The sequence below is a fragment of the Lissotriton vulgaris genome, chromosome 3_1 (genome assembly GCF_964263255.1).
Source record: "Lissotriton vulgaris chromosome 3_1, aLisVul1.2, whole genome shotgun sequence".
NCBI lineage: Eukaryota > Metazoa > Chordata > Amphibia > Caudata > Salamandridae > Lissotriton > Lissotriton vulgaris.
The window spans coordinates 1,235,206,508-1,235,224,362 of NC_141689.1; the positions used below are offsets into that span (position 1 = coordinate 1,235,206,508).

At 46.0% G+C, this 17,855-nt stretch overlaps 1 protein-coding gene across 1 annotated transcript in view; it reads left to right on the forward strand.

Moving 5' to 3' along the window:
* The window catches only part of GSR (glutathione-disulfide reductase), a 183,159-nt gene that overhangs the window by 12,929 nt on the left and 152,375 nt on the right, over positions 1 to 17,855 (forward strand). Inside the window, exon 2 of the mRNA XM_086961703.1 lies at positions 9,031 to 9,057. Within this exon, the coding sequence (XP_086817829.1) occupies positions 9,031 to 9,057 (27 nt within the window). The remainder of the gene's footprint in view (positions 1 to 9,030; positions 9,058 to 17,855) is intronic.

The window sequence follows — 17,855 nt, forward strand, 5'->3', positions numbered from 1 at the left end:
TGGCAGACATGCAGGTTAGGGGCCTAATCTGCACCTAGAGGTGTGCGCGGGCGGCACATTTTGTGGATAATTCCTCCAGAATGAGGGTGCAATTCCGGGGGGGACACATTTTGTGTCTCCACCCTGGAATTGCACCCTCATTCTTGACCCAAAGTGTCTCAGTAATGTGACTTCGAGCTTAATGGTTGAGTTCTTGAAAGAAGAGTTTGTAAGCGAGAGAGTGTGCTGAAAATCAGCATAAATGATAATGGTATACAATTTGTATTTCAGGAGATTAAGGACTTTCTCAGTAAGTTGTCCATCATACATCATCTAAGCGCATTGTATTACCTTCAAGCAAATGGCCTTGCAGAGGTAATGAACAAAATGGTTGAAGGGGTGTATTATGAGAGCATTATTGTGCAAAACACTGCTTAAATATATCCTGAGAGAAACCCTGTGGGCCCATAGGACCACTTCCCATTCTCTCACTGGGTTGTCACCATTCGAAAAACTGAAGGGTAGGTAAGCAGGATCTAAATTTGTTCCAGGTTCGTTGCCCTCTGGTGTGTTGAGGGGGCCAGACAGAGCTCACAGAGAGGAGTGAAATGATTTGGAGACATCAAGAGAAATAGAAAAGTTGTTTTGATGCATAACCTAGTGTTGTAGAGGGTATGTGGAAAATTGGAGATGTTGTGTGGGTGAAGAAGCCAAGGTTTGTCCCGAAAGATATATCTTGTTTCATGTGCCCTTTCAAAATCAAGACACACAATTGATGGATTGAATTCAGAACAAATCAAAACATTCACCCCGTCAAGAGATCTGGGTTAAATCCATCATTCTTTTGTTCACCATGCCACCTCAGTTTAGACCTGGCCATATGCAAATCAGTCTTGACCCCGTGCCTCATGGGAACAGTCCATCCCGAACTTCCAAGCCAGGTCCTCCCTGGACCGGAAACAAGGACCGGTTTCGGGGTTTCACCCCTCTTCAGCCAGGATAGCTTGATTCCAGTGGCACAGTGAGCCCAGAACCCACGTCTAGGCATTCCTGGCTTAAGCAAGAAAGCAAAAGACACACAATTGATGAACGGAATGCAGAACAAATCAAAACATTCACCCCCAGTCAAGAGATCTGGGTTACATCCATCATTCTTTTGCTCACCATTCCACCCCAGTTTAGACCTGGCCATATGCAAATCAGTCTTGACCCTGTGCCTCAGAAAATAATTAACTTTTGAAGTGGGAATGGGGCCACAGATGTTTGTGCTGCCCCTTCTCTAATACAGATACTGCTGGCATGCAAGTTGTGCCAGCACTATCTTTTAAAGGGCTTTCCCTCATTTGCATGGAGGCATGGCCCCATGCAAATGAGGGAATCACTTTGACTCTGTGCCAACACCGTATTATGAATGCAGGCGCAGAGGCAAGCATGCCCTTAGGAGGCGCACTGACCGTGCTTCACAAAAAGGAAGGCACACTGTCAGGGTGCCCCCTGAAGGCAGCATTCTGAACGGCTGAAAGGGGTTCCAATGGAGCCCCCAGACATCCCCCCCCCCTGCAGTCATCTGTAGCCCCTCACTGCACATGCCTGCAAGAAGATCTCTTTCCACTTCAAAATGCAAGTGGGTTGCCCCCTTCACTGTGAAAAAAGGAGCTTGTTTGAGAGGCTGCTCTGTATTTCATTGAATGTGCTGCCCTGGGCCGAGCTCACTGCGCAACTGGGTTCAAGCTAGCTTGGCTGATGTGGGGTGATACCCGCCAATCAGTCCAGGGATGCTTGTTTTTGGTCCAGGAAGGACTTGGCTTGGCAGTTCGGCCCTGACTGTTCCCATGAGGAGTAGGGTCTAGACTGATTTGTATATGGCTGATTCCAAAGGCGCGGTGAGCAAAAATGATGGCTTAAACCCAGATCTTTGTGACTGGGGGTGAATGTTTGCATTGTTCGGCATTTCATCCATCATTTGTCCTTTTTGCTTTTGTCACCCTAAGTATGAAGGGTATGCCCAGACATGGGTTCCATGCACATTGCACCACTGGATTCATGCTAGCCAGGGGGATGAGGTGTGATACCCCAAAACCGTTCCCAGGCTGCTTGTTTCTTGTTCTTTTTGCTTATGCCGCCCTGGGATCAGCACAACTTCACGCGCGCCTGCCGCACCCCGTTTTAACTGCCCTGCTCCGGTTGCTCTGCTCCTCATGCTCCCCGCTTGATAGTGTGAGTGGGATCCTGCGGCCTCCGACACACAGCAATGATGGTGTAGCGAGGAGGCCCGCACGCTGGTTCAGCTCTCTTCTCCGGTACCAGCGGGTGTTTCCTGCAGGATGGGCACTGGGTGAGTGAAGCGAGGTGGTTGTTTTGGTCGATTACGTTTGGGCGTCTCCTATTACGCTGGGTGCCGTCATGATGGGAGCGAGCGTTCGTGGGGATCGTCTCGCGGCTCATGGCGGCAGGCTCTCGGATCTTGGGGATGGCCAGTCACTGGTGCTGCCGGTGTTTCGTAGCACAATGGTTCCGTTCGGTGGTCCCACCAGCGCAGATAGAGCACAATGATCCGGCCGGGTCACAAAAGCCTCCGCAGGCGAGCACATCTACAACCTTGGCTGGCTGACTTTAGAGCACAGGGCTCACGGTTTGATCCCCGGCTTCTGCGGCAGCTCAGCTAAGCACCATGTGACTCTGGGCAATACCTCACTTAATTTCCACAACGGCCCCCAGCGCCTTTAGACCCGTAAGGGTGAGTAGTTTGCGCTTTACAAATATGGATTTAATTTTTTTGATTTTTTCCTACTGTCGCTATAGCTTCGTGGTTGCTATTGAATTCCTGTGTATTTTTCAGTTAATCCTGACAGTGTGTATTTCTTTGACAACGGGGATCCGATCAACTGGAATCTTACTATAAACAAGAAGATTTATGATTTTAAAATAACAGTATGCAACGTGCACTGAGAGGGGGAGTTATTTTTACTGAAAAAACGTCAAAACAAACCTGGCAGCAAGAAGGCCTCATGGTTCAACGATGATCTCAAGAAGTCCAAGAAACTCTGCCGCTCCCTTGAAAAGGCCTGGAAAAAAGACCCAACCACCAGCACCAAGGACGCCTTCAAAAACGCCACCCGCACTCACCACCAACTAATCCGAAAAGCCAAGAAAACAGCATTCAAGGATCGACTCGACAACAACGCTCACAACAGCAAGGAACTTTTCAACATCGTCAAGGAATTTTCCAATCCCTCGGCCAACTCCAACGACATCACCCCCTCTCAAACCCTCTGCGACTCCCTAGCCTCATTTTTCCACAACAAGATTGCAGACATCCACAACAGCTTCGACAACCAACCCGGAAACCAACCCACCCTACCATCTGCTGATCATCTTCCCCCCGTGAACACCCTTAACGACTGGAACCCAATCTCCACTGAGGACACCATCCGCCTGATGAACTCCATCCACTCAGGATCCCCCACAGACCCATGTCCTCACCACATCTTCAACAAAGCAGACTTCGTCATAGCACCGCACCTCCGAGACGTCATCAACTGCTCCTTCAACTCCGCCACCTTCCCGGAAGACTGGAAACACGCTGAACTCACCGCCCTTCTGAAAAAACCCACAGCGGACCCCACCGAACTCAAAAATTACCGCCCCATCTCGCTTCTCCCATTCCCGGCCAAAGTCATCGAGAAAGCTGTCAACAACCAGCTCGCCGCCTTCCTCGAAGCCAACAAATCCCTCGACCCCTCACAATCTGGCTTTCGAGCAAAACACAGCACTGAGACCGCCCTCATCGCAGCAACAGACGTCATTCGTACTCTACTGGACAATGGAGACACAGTCGCCCTCATCCTCCTCGACCTCTCTGCAGCATTCGACACAGTCTGCCACAACACCCTCCTACAACGCCTCAATAACATCGGAATCCAAGGAAAAGCTCTTGAATGGATCACCTCGTTCCTCACCGGAAGAACCCAGAGAGTCCGCCTTCCACCATTCAAGTCCGAGGCCTCTGAAGTCATCTGCGGCGTACCACAAGGATCCTCACTCAGTCCCACCCTCTTCAACGTATACATGAGCCCCCTCGCGGCCATCGCACGCCAACACAACCTCAACATCATCTCGTACGCGGATGACACTCAACTGATCCTTTCCCTCACCAATGACCCCAGCACCGCCAAAACCAACCTACACGAAGGAATGAAAGAAGTTGCCGAATGGATGAAACAAAGCCGTCTGAAACTGAACTCAGACAAAACAGAAGTCCTCATCTTAGGTACATCCCCCTCTGCATGGGATGACTCCTGGTGGCCGGAAGCCCTCGGAAAAGCACCCATCCCGACTGACCACGCACGGAACCTAGGCGTCATCCTGGATTCTTCACTCTCAATGAACAGACAAGTCAGCGCCGTATCCTCTTCCTGCTTCAACTTTCTTCGCATGCTCAGAAAAACATTTCGCTGGATCCCCTCCGAAACAAGGAAAATAGTCACCCACGCTCTGGTCACGAGCCGACTGGACTACGGAAACACCCTCTACGCAGGTACTACCGCAAAACTCCAGAAGAAACTCCAACGAATCCAAAACGCCTCAGCCAGACTCATATTAGACATCCCACGCAACGATCACATCTCTGGTCACCTTAAAGACCTCCACTGGCTACCCGTCAATAAGAGGATCACTTTCCGACTGCTTACCCACGCACACATCACTCTACGACATCGGTCCAGAATGCCTCAACTCACGACTGTCCTTCTACACCCCCTCCCGCCAACTACGTTCTTCCAGCCAAGCCCTCGCCACTGTACCTCGCATCAACAAGACCACCATGGGAGGCAGATCCTTTTCATACCTGGCTGCTAAAACATGGAACTCTCTCCCCGCTTACCTTCGCCTTACCCAGAACCACCTAGCATTCAGAAAGCAACTTAAAACGTGGATATTTGACAAGTAATTCTCCTCCCCTTCCTAAGCGCCTTGAATCCCTCCAGGTATGTAGTGCGCTATATAAATCCTTTGACTTGACTTGACTGAGGAATGCAGCTGCCCCTGCCTTCGCAGGAATTTAAATGCCGCTTAAAAACTCCTTCTCGTGGGTCCACAAAATATGGGAGGCACACCTTCTGTTTCCTTCATGCACAGCATATCTCCCTGTCACACAAACAGCCACAAAGCCCTCAACTATTAATTACTGCATGGCGGACCAGAATGGTAGTTTATACCAGAGAATCATGAGAGGTGGAAAACGCACTTTTATGTCTAACTGCAGAGCGCTTTATACAAGTTGTGTTGTGTCCACTCGGGTATGACAACACTGCAAAAGCTTGCACCCCAGGCACTGGTCTCTGGCTGCTCCAAAGCTCCTGGTGTACCCACTTCTTACTTTGATCTAATCAATGTTTCATTGTGCAGAGATTTCTTTAGTGCCAGGGTTGTGTATATCTTACAAGGTTGCGCTGTCTTGAGCACTGGATAAAAGAGCCCTACTCTGTATATGGCCCGCAGGCAGCATAAACATTGCAGGCTATAGAGTCTTGGGAAGCTAAGCGATTTAATGTGTCTTAATACTTGGGACGGTGCCTGGCATTTGTCCAAACCAGGTAACCGTTGATTGTCGCAGCCATAAGCTCCATAAATAACTGGTTTTAATTTTGGGGAAATCATAAATTGTGTGATAGAATATGTTCCTCCCTGATGTGTTTAGAGCGAAATAAAGAGTAAGGGAATTCTGGTATGAATTTTAATTGGTGACATTCACATTTGAAGCAATTGAATTTGCTTTTTTTTTTTTAGCTTTTAATTATTAATTGACAATTATCAACCTAAAGAAGGCAAGTTCAATTGTTTCAAATATGAATGTCACCATCTAATATTCAAGACACGATTTTCATTTTTCAGGGTTGTGTAGCATTGTGCATGTTTATTTTCGCTCTACACACTCCAGTAGGACTACTTCCAGCTCCACAGTTGACTCAACATTGGGACGCTGGTCTTAACTAATTGTTAATCATTCTTTACTGGTGCAAATCTGCTCACAATGGCAGGTTTTGCACTATGATCCGACAGTTAAACTGTTTATTTACAGCTGCCAAATCACCAGATTGCTCATGTTCTGCATTTCTGTAGTTTCAGAGTACTTGTGTTCAGTTGTAGAAGTTGCTCATTACAATATCTATTGAACGTATTTAATGCAGTAAAAAATTGAGTAATTTTTGATGTTTAAATATTTTAACACTACACATTCACAATTGATTTTATAAACCTTCCTTTCTCAAATCTGCTTTAAAATGTACAATTTGCCACTGTTAACTTTAAAACTTTCTCTGGGGAAGAACCCTCAAACACCCTTTCTGATGGTCTGGCTGGTACGCTTCATGCTCTTGCGACATAACATTTATACCTAACTTTTACGCCACACCACTTTCAAATGTCACCAACCGCCACTGAGCAAGCCTAATCTCATCTACCTTGCGTTGGCTTGTCTTTCAGACACTTCTGTGGGTGACCTGTGCTCCATATGAAGCAATGCCTGCAATGAGAAAGCACTACCTCTTTTAGTTTCTAAATCTACTTGTTCTGAAGATCTATCCATTGATCACTTTCAGGAAATGTCGAAATAAGACTTTACAATGGGGAAGTCTAAATTCACCAAGTCGCTTTGGTCAGAAGTCTTCCTGAAATCTGCAAGAATTACAAAGTAACTTAACTAATGATTACATAATGGCAAGGCAAATTAACATTTGTAGTTTTCTCTTGAAAAAGAATCATGCAGACACAAAGCACGCAAAACAGGAAGGAATAGGAGGGGGTTGCCATTTATGCTTCCAATGTCATCAAGATTTTGTGAGCAATTGTGAGATGTGCAGGCATGGAACTGACCAGCCCTTTTTGCAGTTCAGGAGAACTTGTGTGTCTCTAGCCACAGCCATAAAACCTAAACTGCATGGTGCAGATACCCATTGAGAGCTCAGAGTTGGTGTGGAACAGTTCCCTCTTTATCACAGCTTCACTACTGCCGAATACCTCTTTGCTCCTCGTAGTATACTGACTGGCTCTTCCAAGGGCTCCTTATGCTTCTGAATACCCCTGGAACGAGCATGGTTTCTTCTCACCCAGAGTTGTCTGAGAAGAAACCCTCCAGAAATGTACATCCTTCCTCGTTTTAGCTTCATATAACGTTGATGTTGGTGCCAAAGAGATATGCGAGCCGCTACCTGCTCAACTGTCAAAATAAAACAAATCCTGAAAATGGAGGGAGTAATGGAATTTGAAAAGATGTAATTCGTTAAATTTCCTCGGCCCAAGTGCTGGGCTCAATGTGATTACACAAAGTGACAACTCTTTCTACTTTGAACTCCTCACTTTCGGTTTATTTCTATTAGAGACGGTCCTACCCTCCATTGTCTTTCCTTGCCCCTTTCTTTTTCCTTATCCTAGGATTTTCCCTACTGTGTGTGTTTGTATACTGACTGTGCTCCTGTTTCGGCTCTGTAGGCATACTATGTTCCTTACCTCTGGATTCCTGCCAGATGCAGCTTCCTCTTTCAGTACATTAATTCTTCTACAATCCCATATGCTTAGGTTCGGTTTAAGCTTGCTTCTCTGCCTTTATTCCAGCTCTCGGGCCACATTGACTCTCAGGTCACACCTGGATTCCGCTACTCTGGCTCCTCTCTGTACTTCTTACAGGAGCTTAGTAGCCAGTTGTGAATTACCACCTAGGGCCATTAATATTTTGAGAATCCCCTTCTTTTGTTTGGTTTTGAAAGCGTGTTAAACCAATAACTTGAAAATGTATCGTAGCCTTTATGGATACAATAAAGAAATTAGGGCATGCCTTTCAAGTGCTGCAGGTCGGTTTCTGTCAGCCCTTTCGGGATAGTGAGCTCTTCCACCATGATAGCAATTGGGTTGAAGAGGGGTTCTTGTGGAAAATCTAAGTGCTTGTTTTGGATGGCTAATTTGTTGCCATTCTTTGACATCAGTGGCTATCCGTCCCACAAGTCTTTTGGCTATAAGACGCTGCAGAGGTTTTCCAAGTGTATTTGGGACACCACTCTTATATTTTAGTGTAAATGTATCTCTCTTTTCAAACTTGTCTTTCGTGGAGATAACTGCTGTAAATGTTGATCCAACACCATTCTTGACAGAATTGCATCCTAACTTTGACAGGCTTTATGGTGGGGCCACAGGAGTCTTTCTCTGTTGAATGTTAGTCATTTAAAAAACTCCAAATATGGTGGTAAGCTTTTCAGTAGTGAAAACGAAGAATATGCTGTTTTCTGGCATATTTATCTCTACCATTCCCATCAAAAAGTGTTTCTGATGATCTCAGGAAGTTTAGACCAGTTTTTTAGGTCTCGCCTGGCGAAAGCCGGGCATGCGCTGCTCTCGCTATTGCGAGTACCTTTTGGAATCGATTGTGCCGAGGGCTTTAATGCACGCGTCTGCATGGACAAACATGGCTGCTCTTGCCATTTGTCCATAGCAAACAGCATGAGCATGTCCGTTGGACTGTGGACAGCTCAAAGCCATTTTGTTGTCATAGCAACTAAAATGCCGCTTCACAGTGCTTTCGGATTCGCCAGGTGGTCCGGGATTCTTGTTTCCTTTGCCTCTACCGTTTCTCAGCGCGCTACAGCTTTCTCGTTTCCTCCTCTTTCTTGCTAGCGCAGCGCAGCCATCCACTACCAAGTTGCTATTGGGCCAATCCGATCACATGAAATCATTTATACCTGTCATAGTAATTGCTTCATTTGTTCCATGTAATGTAAAGAAACCAGGAGAGCCCTTCAGTAAGACATGCTGAGAGATATTAGAATATCGAATGCTTTCACACGTTTAAGTGAACTTAATCAAAGGCGAGACCTATTGCATTTTCAATGCTTGTTACACAGTGCCAGGAAGTTTACAGGAGGGAGGTCCTAAAATTAACCAGAAAAATCCTGCTTTCCCCTTATCAACCGCAATTACTGCTCATATGCAAATGTTATGAAAATCATATTTTGTGAAAATATTTTACAAATTTTGATGTTTCTCATTTCTCATCTCTTCTAGGTAAATGTTGGTTGTGTGCCAAAAAAGGTACGTTTATTATTATTTTTTTTTAATGCTGAAGCTTATTTGTATACTTTGACAAAATACTGTTTTACTTCTTTCCATGGCTCACTACATTTTCAACAGGTTGTGTGCCAAAAATATTGATGTAGTTAAGATAAATTGGAGCCTTTTCTTTAATGGCAATTTCATTTGAAGCTTCTAAGACTTGCTTCTGTTGACTGTATTTTGAGCTCGGAGAAAGACGCAATATTCTGTTCCAGTTTGAACACGTCTGTGCTCTTCTGACAGTGTGGACACAAGACACTTCTGTTTGATTGCTGGCTTGTGAAATTTTGATAGGTACATGCCTGGCAACTCACAGACGATAGCCTCACAATAGTAATTGTATTATCCACAGGCTGGAAAACGTTAACTTATTGCCTTTGCTCAAAACACTTTCCAATCCGAAATAGATTGCTGTTTGTAGTGGCCAATACGAATAAATGCAGTTTACAAATTATTTCCAGTCCATGGATAAGGAGCTGTCGATCTAGCCTTAGAGTCTGCCTTAGCGGACTTTACCGGCCGTTAAAGGCTCGCTCCAACGTGATTTCAGCTCGGGCCCGCTAAAGAGGGCTCTAAGGCTATTAGAACATTCCGCCCCTGGAGGGCAGAATGTTCTAATTTGTAAAACAAATGCAATGCGAAGCCCGAGGGGATTAAAATCCCCTTGGGCTCTATGAGGCCTTTAGTTCACTACAACAGCTGTGAACAAACATTTGAATGTTGGAGCTCTGGGCTTCTACTGGCCATTAGAAGCATTGAGCACTCCATTGTTTTTTTTTTTTAATAGTTATTAAGTTTTTTAAGGCAGCAAACAGGTCAAGAACAAAAGAGAAAGGACAAAAATAATATACAGGTTACGTTACCAAGATCGTGCATTTTACGCCGTGTCCCTTTACTGTCCTATCCAATTTGTTATAGGGGACCATAAGTTGCTTCCGAAAGTTTTTTTCCTTATACCCTTCAACTTATACAGAGCAATTTCTAAATGAAACATATACAGGAGCTTCGTTTGCCACATTTTAAAATTCGGTGGTTCCTCGTCAAGCCAATGCGATGTAATACATGCACGAAATGCAGACATGCAAATAAAAATAAAGCATTCCTCAGAATCAAAAACTTGTTGAGTCGTGCTCTCTTCACAACCAAAGATAACCAATAGTGTTGTTATCTTAATCACAATACCCAGATTACCTGAAATAAAACACTCAATATCAGCTATCAGTTGGCCCAGTTTTGGACATAAAACAAACATATGTGCAGCGTCCGCTGCATAAAGGTTACAGCGATTACACTTTGTCCCCCTCCCAGAGTTCCATTTGGCTAACTTGCCCGGTGTGTAGTATAGCCGAAAATTGACATATAATGCTGGCTTATCAATGAACCATTAAGTAATACCTTACTAGCAATCGCCAAGCTTCTTTCTAAATTAACACACTCAACACCCAGTTTAGTTTGCCACTTAATCGCTCTTAATTCTAAATCGTCCTCAACTTTCTCCATAAATAATTGGTATAAGTGCCCAATTTTATGCCCATCCTTGATTGCTTCAAACAGCATGATTTTTCCCAATGCCAATGTAGAATTAGATAATTTCTGAGCACAAAAACTTCGTACCTGTAGGTATTTAAAAAAAATCGACTCTCGGTAGCTGATATTCTTTCCTTAAATGCTCAAAAGATACAAACTCGCTTCCCTGAAACAGGTCCCCCAGCTTATTAATCACCAAGTTATGCCACCTAGATATAACTCCATCATGAAAAATTCCTTAATGGAGTGTATATATATTTATGTTGGAGCCTAGCCGATATCTTTTTTTTAATATTCCTCCATACGGCAAACGCTGTTTCAACAATTTTAAACTTTGTTTTTTTGAAGTAGCTGGGTTCGATGATACGGTTAAAACATTGTTTAGCCTCCGAACCCAGAAGCATCTCATAGATGGATGGCATCATATAATCCTCCATAGAATCTTCAGATAAGATTAAAAAGCCCATATGTTGCAATATCGCACACCAATAATAAATCAGAAAATTCGGTATACCCCATCCCCTTTTTCCCTTGACATCACACATCTTTTAAATGCTCTCTGGGCCCGGTGGAACCCCCAGAGAAATCTCGAACACATCCTATCAATTTTGACCAAAGTAACCAGAAGATATCAGTAGAGGTATTGAACGAAATATATACAAAAACTTAGGGAAAATTAGCATTTTTATCACATTGCTGCGAGCTAGAAGTGAGAGGTTCAAATTGTTTAATCTTTCCAGAGTTTTATTCGATGTGCCAATGATAGGATCTAAATTGATAGGGATAATTTTTTCCATGTTGGCAGTGAGCTTTATGCCTAAATATGTGGCCTCCTCATCAAATTTTAGATTTGCTGGACGTCCGGCCGCTGAATGGATAAGCTGTGTCTTATCGATATTTAATTTATATCCAGAGAGCCGGCCGAATTCCTCCGCAGACTTCACTATGATAGGTAGGGCACTACTCATCTCTGATGTCACTATAGCGATCTCGTCTGCGTAAGCGCAAACTTTAGAGTCAAAATTATTTATCCGCAATGGTTTAATAGCCAGGTTGCTCTCCAAATGTCCAATAAACGGGTCGATATATAGTGCGAACAGCAAGGGCGAGCAGGGACAACCCTGCCTCGTCCCCCTTGCTATTCGCACTATCCCTGAGCTCCTTCTTGATATACGAATAGTGGCAGATGGTTGAATATACAGGGATTTATTCCATTGACAAATTCCTCTGGAATCCCCTTTTTTGCCAATACAGACCACAGAAAGGTCCATGTGACCCTGTCAAATGCTTTTTCAGCGTCCAACAGGGCCACACCCACAGGGGAACCAGTCCCCTGTGACCAATCCAGCAGAGATATTATTCGCCTTATGTGGTCTGTGGTGCCTCTTCCTTGTATAAACCCATGTTGTCTTATAGATACAAGACCTGTCATCAAGTCCTTTAACCTATTGGCAATCCATTTTGAATACATTTCGTCTTCCTTTTTGCCTTTCTTTTTAAATATCACAATGGTAGCTTCTGTCTATGACCGTGGAGCCTTTCCTAGAAATGCTTGCTGACATATAAACTCTAATTCTGTTTTTAGCTCATTCCCAAATTTTCTGTAAAACTCCAAGGGGATATTATCTGGCCCCATGGCCTTACCCTGGGCCAGACCCAAAATTGCTGACTCTATTTTCCCCCCCCCCCCAGTCTGGAGGTGCCGTCAATATCACTCGTTGAGCTTCAGAAAGAGTTACAGAGTTCATATCGCTTAAATATTCTCTAGCATCTGCCTGACCAATCTCGTCGCTATATAACTGCTGATAAAACTCTTGGAAACCAGTTAACACCCACTGCTTCGTCTCCTGCATAACCCCCTGTAAGTCCTTAATTTTCGGTATATCACCATATACAGCTTTCTCCCTTGCCCTCTTCGCTAGTATCCTACCTGTCTTTTTTTCCATATTCATATGCTGCTTCTTTGTGTTGTGTATAATTGGCTGCTAATTGATCGGCAATATTGGTATATACGTTAGCCCTTTTAATAGTGAGATCTTCTGGGGCGAGACTACATTCTTCCTTCTCATATCCTAGCCTAATAACCTCTGCAAGTTTTTTATCCGCCTTCAAAACCTGCTTAAAGTCTTGTTGTTGTTTGAGACACAACTGTTTGTGCCTAGATGCAGAGAAGCTTAGAGTTTCTCCCCGAACCACGGATTTAAACGTGTCCCAGACTACCTCCGGTGCTGCCGTGTCCCTATTGATGTCAAAAAATTCTTTAACTATATGTTGCATAAATTGACAATACTCCTCGTCTAAAAGTAGTTTCCGCTCAAAGACCACTGAGGGGATTCTATTTTTCCTTCAAAATCTAGTGCCAGATCTAATACAATCGGATTATGATCGGAAATCAGTTTAGGATGAATTTCAATATTACTCTTAGCTAAAAAAACAGAGGTGGTGAAAAAATAATCCAGTCTTACGAATTTAGAGTGAGGGGAAGAAAAGAATGTGAAGCCCGGGTCGTTGGGATATTTTGCATGCCACACATCATAGAGACCATGGTCCAAGAAATGTCTCTGAATTGCCGCAAACACTAATTTCTTTCTGCCTGTGTTCGCTTGGTTGGATCTAACATTCAGATCTGCACAAATGTTAATGTTAGTCCCCGCACAGCAACACAAATCCATTGTGCTAGTTCTAGGTTAAGAAAATTAAACACCTCGGCATCATCCAGGTTTGGCCCATAAACATTACACAAAGTAAATCTATTATGTCCCAGCTTAAGTTCTGCAATGACCCATGGACCCCACCTATCCGATAAGGTCTTGACGCACTCTCCCACTCCTCTTCTTTTTTTGAGTATCACCACCCCTCTTTTGACTCCCGTTTGGTTTGGAACAAACAACCAGCTCCATTCCCAAATTCTTTAAGTATTCTCTATTTGCCCAACCCACATGGGTTTCCTGTATGCAAAGTATATCAATACGTAATAGCTGAACAATTTTGGCCGACATTTGTCTTTTCCTAAAATCGTGTAAACCACATATGTTTAGCATGCAAATCTTAATCTTCCTATCCATTAGACTTATTAACAGTCAAACCCATAAAAAACACCTGAATTTAGCTCCAGAAAACCTTTCCTTCTCTCTTTGCATATTGTTATAACATTTTCTTCGCTGTATCCTTACTTCCTCCCTTTTAGTGCCCAACAATATTTCCTTCTGCCTGCTGCTGCCATTTTCACCCCCCACCATCAGAACGACCCTCCTTCCCCCCCCTGCCACTCAGCCCTCTCCACCCACCCCCACCCTGCCTTCCCATCATATGAGGCCCAAGGACCATTAGTCCCTGTGTAATGGAGTGCCGTGTCTTCCCCCCCACCCCCCCTATCCCTTAAGACCTAAATTAACCAAAACCTATCTAGACTACCATTTCAGAAGAAAGCACTAGTCAAAACGCTAGATAAAGCCCAAAAAAAGACATATCAATCGATCAAACCAAGTTATCACAAGTCATCACAAAATTGTCAAGGTATCATCTTATAAGCCTCCGCCCTCTATATAGCTGCCAAATACTCTTTGGCCTGAACCTCTGACCAGAAAAACTTGGTTTGCCCCTTCATAATGACTTTTAGTTTTGCCGGATTCTGTAAATACACAACCGCCCCCTTCTTTTGAAAGTCCGGTATAAGTTGCCGGAGATGCCAACGCTTGGAAACCGTAGCTTGGCAAAAGTCTGGTCTTACGAAAAAATTGCAGTCCTTAGCGGTGGCCTTCCGGGCTGGTCTTGCCAGGGTGTCAATGTCTTCCCGAGCCAGAATATTGTTGAAACAAACCAGTATCGCCCTTGGGAGGTTCTCTTCGCCTTGACGGGGCTTTCTCACGGAGAACGGGAACCGGTGTGCCCGCTGTATTTCCCGGGACCGGTCCCATGTCGTAAGCTGGGGGAAGGCCTCTGTCAACAATTCTGCAACAAACTTATGAACATCTGATCCCTCCTGCTTTTCTGGAACCCCCAAAAAGCGCAAATTATTCCTTTGTAAATGATTTTCAAGTTCGGATAGCTTATAACTCAAATCGTCCCGATGAGCCTTTATAAGATCTAATTCTTCCCTCTGTACAGCTGCTTCATCCTTTAAGGCTGATATTCGAGCTTCAACCTCCGTGACTCTGTCCGCAGGTTCTGCCCCCAATTTTACTGCCCACCGAACTGTATTTTTTACCTTGCTACAGGTGGGTTGCATACGTGTATTTTCAGCTTTGCTTTCGGCCCTGTGTTTCATCATTGTCTCATAAATGGTTACCAGGGTAATTTCCTGAGGTAGGGGTGTATCTAGTGGATTTTGCCCCCCTTGCTCCATCTCCTTTGAAGCTGCCATAGCTGGTTGGGCTCCGTTTAATTCATCACAGGGTGTTAAAGCCCCTTCCGACATAGCATGATGAGAACTCTTTTTCTTTGTTTTATTTTTTAACAGTGGTAACACTACAGTTAGGGGAAGTCTTGCTCCCCTGTCCTTCCTCATCCGGGCTGCTACCTCCACTGTAATGTGCCCAATCCTTGCTCATGCTAGAGCCTTCATCCGATGATGCCTCAGATAGCGAATAAAAGTTCTCAACTAATTCTGGTGCACTTGAGCCCACCTGTGCATTGGTGTCGGAAGCAAGTAGATTAATCTCCGTTGATAGTACCTTAGGCGAGATATTGTCTCCTCTCGCAGCGTCATCTCTGTCCTTGACTCCCCTTACAAACTCAGTCAGTCCATCCTGAGGTTGTTCCACATTCAGCTCAACAGCTCCCTCATTCAACACAGCAGTTTCATCAGAGAGAGGGGGGGGGGAAGGAGTGGGGGGGGGGGGGAAGGGGGGGAGAGAGACAGGCTCTGAAGATGAAACCACGACTGTCTCTGAGGGACATCTGTGTCACTGCTTCAGGGCAGCAGCTCTAAAAGAAAAGAGCGGAAGTGAAACCAACAAAGGTGAGGGGCAGGGCTGCTTAATGGATCGGGGAGGAGATTGGGTGGGGGGGGGCTATTCTTTCACTGGCACAACTGTGTCTTGGCTGGGGTTTGCATCGAATGACGCGTCTCGGGAGTAAACACAAACTAGCCCCACAACAGTACCTTTATGTGCACTAGCGCCATGTACATTTGTAGCCACATCATTGACACAGCAACCAACTCTCGGTCTGGTCAGCAACAGGAAATGCCTCAGAGCACGGAACGTTAAATAAAAAATAAAAATGCATACCACACGTTAATAATATAACCGTTTGTGGGAATGATGTGGAGGGAAGGGGAATAGACGACATTACAGCATGACAGGAACTGAAAGGAAAAGAGGCAAAATCGCAAGAAGGGGGGAAACTGGGGGAGAGATTGGTATTCTGGTAGACGGCAACATTTAAGCAACGTGTCTCTGAGATAGACAGATGGTAGGGAAAACAAATATTGCTTCCCCAGTAATTCAAGGCATTAGTGTAACGCTGCGGGTAAAAGATCCAATCCCGGGGGGTGTGCCTAAAAGGAGACCGGGTGGCAACAAGGAAGGACTGATATGCCTTCAGTGCAATCATTGCACTGCCTTTGGCATAATTTGTGATGCCAAACTCGCACAAATGAAAGCTGAAGGCGGAGCAGGGACGAGGCTTCTGGAATTGTATCTATTCCAAGAAGCCTCGTATAAAGAGAGCAGCGTAAGCGCTGCTAACGTCAGGCCAAGATCTAATAAAATAACATGCAAGTCTAACCTTTTTATTTTGTTCTTCCATGTAACATTTTGTACTAACCAGTCCCAGTTCTGGCCTTCTTTTTGCCGTTTCCGTTTGGAGAATAGCTTCACTATGAGGCCTATTTATTTGTAACATCAGTATGCAATACGGGGCTCTATTTCGTGATAAATTAGGGTAGAATTTGGTATCTGAAAGAGACACGTTAGTGATAGATTCCTTACCTTAGAATATCCCCAGGCGTCAGACTGGATCCGTAAATTTTTGCGTAGCAGTACCCTTGCGCGTCGGTAGGCGTCGATTGCGGCTCCGCGTCCGTCGTCGGCGCCGTGATGCCGTCGTCGGAGTACTTGGACGCCGCCTCCGCGTGCTGACGTCAGTTCTTCTTCTTTTTTCCGCGCCAGTAGCGCAGATCTGGAAAAAGCCGTACTTTAGTCACTTTTTGACTAGTCTTTTTTGATCATCTTTTCTTGAGTCTTGCGACTCCGGACGGTGTCTAGGGATGCCTGGTTTCAAGCCGTGTGATGATTGCGACCGTCTGATGTCGGTCACGAACCCTCACCGTTGATGTCTCCACTGTCTCGGCATCGACCATGACGACAAGGCCTGCCTCGACTGCCGGGCCCTGACTTTCGAAGGCTAGGCGGGAGCGGTCCCGCGAGCGGCTCGAACTCCGACAGTCGGCCCCGCGCCTCGAGAGGTCCCGGTCCCACAGGAGGTCGAGGGACAGGTCGCGGGGTCGGAGCCATCACAGCTCCGAGAGTCTGCATCACTCCTCCGGGTCGAAGTCGTCGTCAGGTAAGCATAAGTTGAAGAGATGTCATCGCTCTTCTGACTCCCCCTGACGCTCGCGCGACGCGGCCGGGGGTTCGGGTGACACCGCCCACGCGGCTCCGTCTGAGTCGCGGGCGTCGCGGCCTGTTCCACACCCTATGGGCCCTGGGCAAGACGCGACGCCGGGGGAGATCGAGCGATTCCTCATGGCCATGAGGAACCTCTCCTCCCCGACGGGTTCTGCGGCGCATTCGGGCCCAGCTGACCCTTCTGGGGCCCCTAGCGGGTCGGGGGCTTCAGCCACGACGCCGCTGGCGCCTTCAGGCCCGGCGCCGCAGGGCCCCTCTGGATCCGCTTCGGGATCCGGGTCGTCGCCGGTTGACCTAACGACCTCACCGGCGCCGGTCCCTCAGGTGTCCCCTCCGGCGCCGTCCCCGATGCCTCCCTCGTTCCACGTCGGAACGGCGCCGCTTTCAACGCCGCTTGGGGAGTTTAGCTTCTATGAACCGGCCTCATCGTTTGACAACCCTGACTATCAGGGGATGGGTGAAGAGGAGTATTGGGAGGGGTCAGAGGACACTCTGACCCGAGAGTGTCAGTCTCAAGAGGACTGGACAGGTGGACTTGGGGATGCCAGTGGTCTGGACACATCACCAGACACTGGCTTGGTCTCACCTCCTACCATGGATACGGAGGAGGGGGTGACCTACAGTGTGGTGGTGATGAGGGCAGCCAAGGCCTTGGGCCTTGAGCTCTCCGTCGCGGCC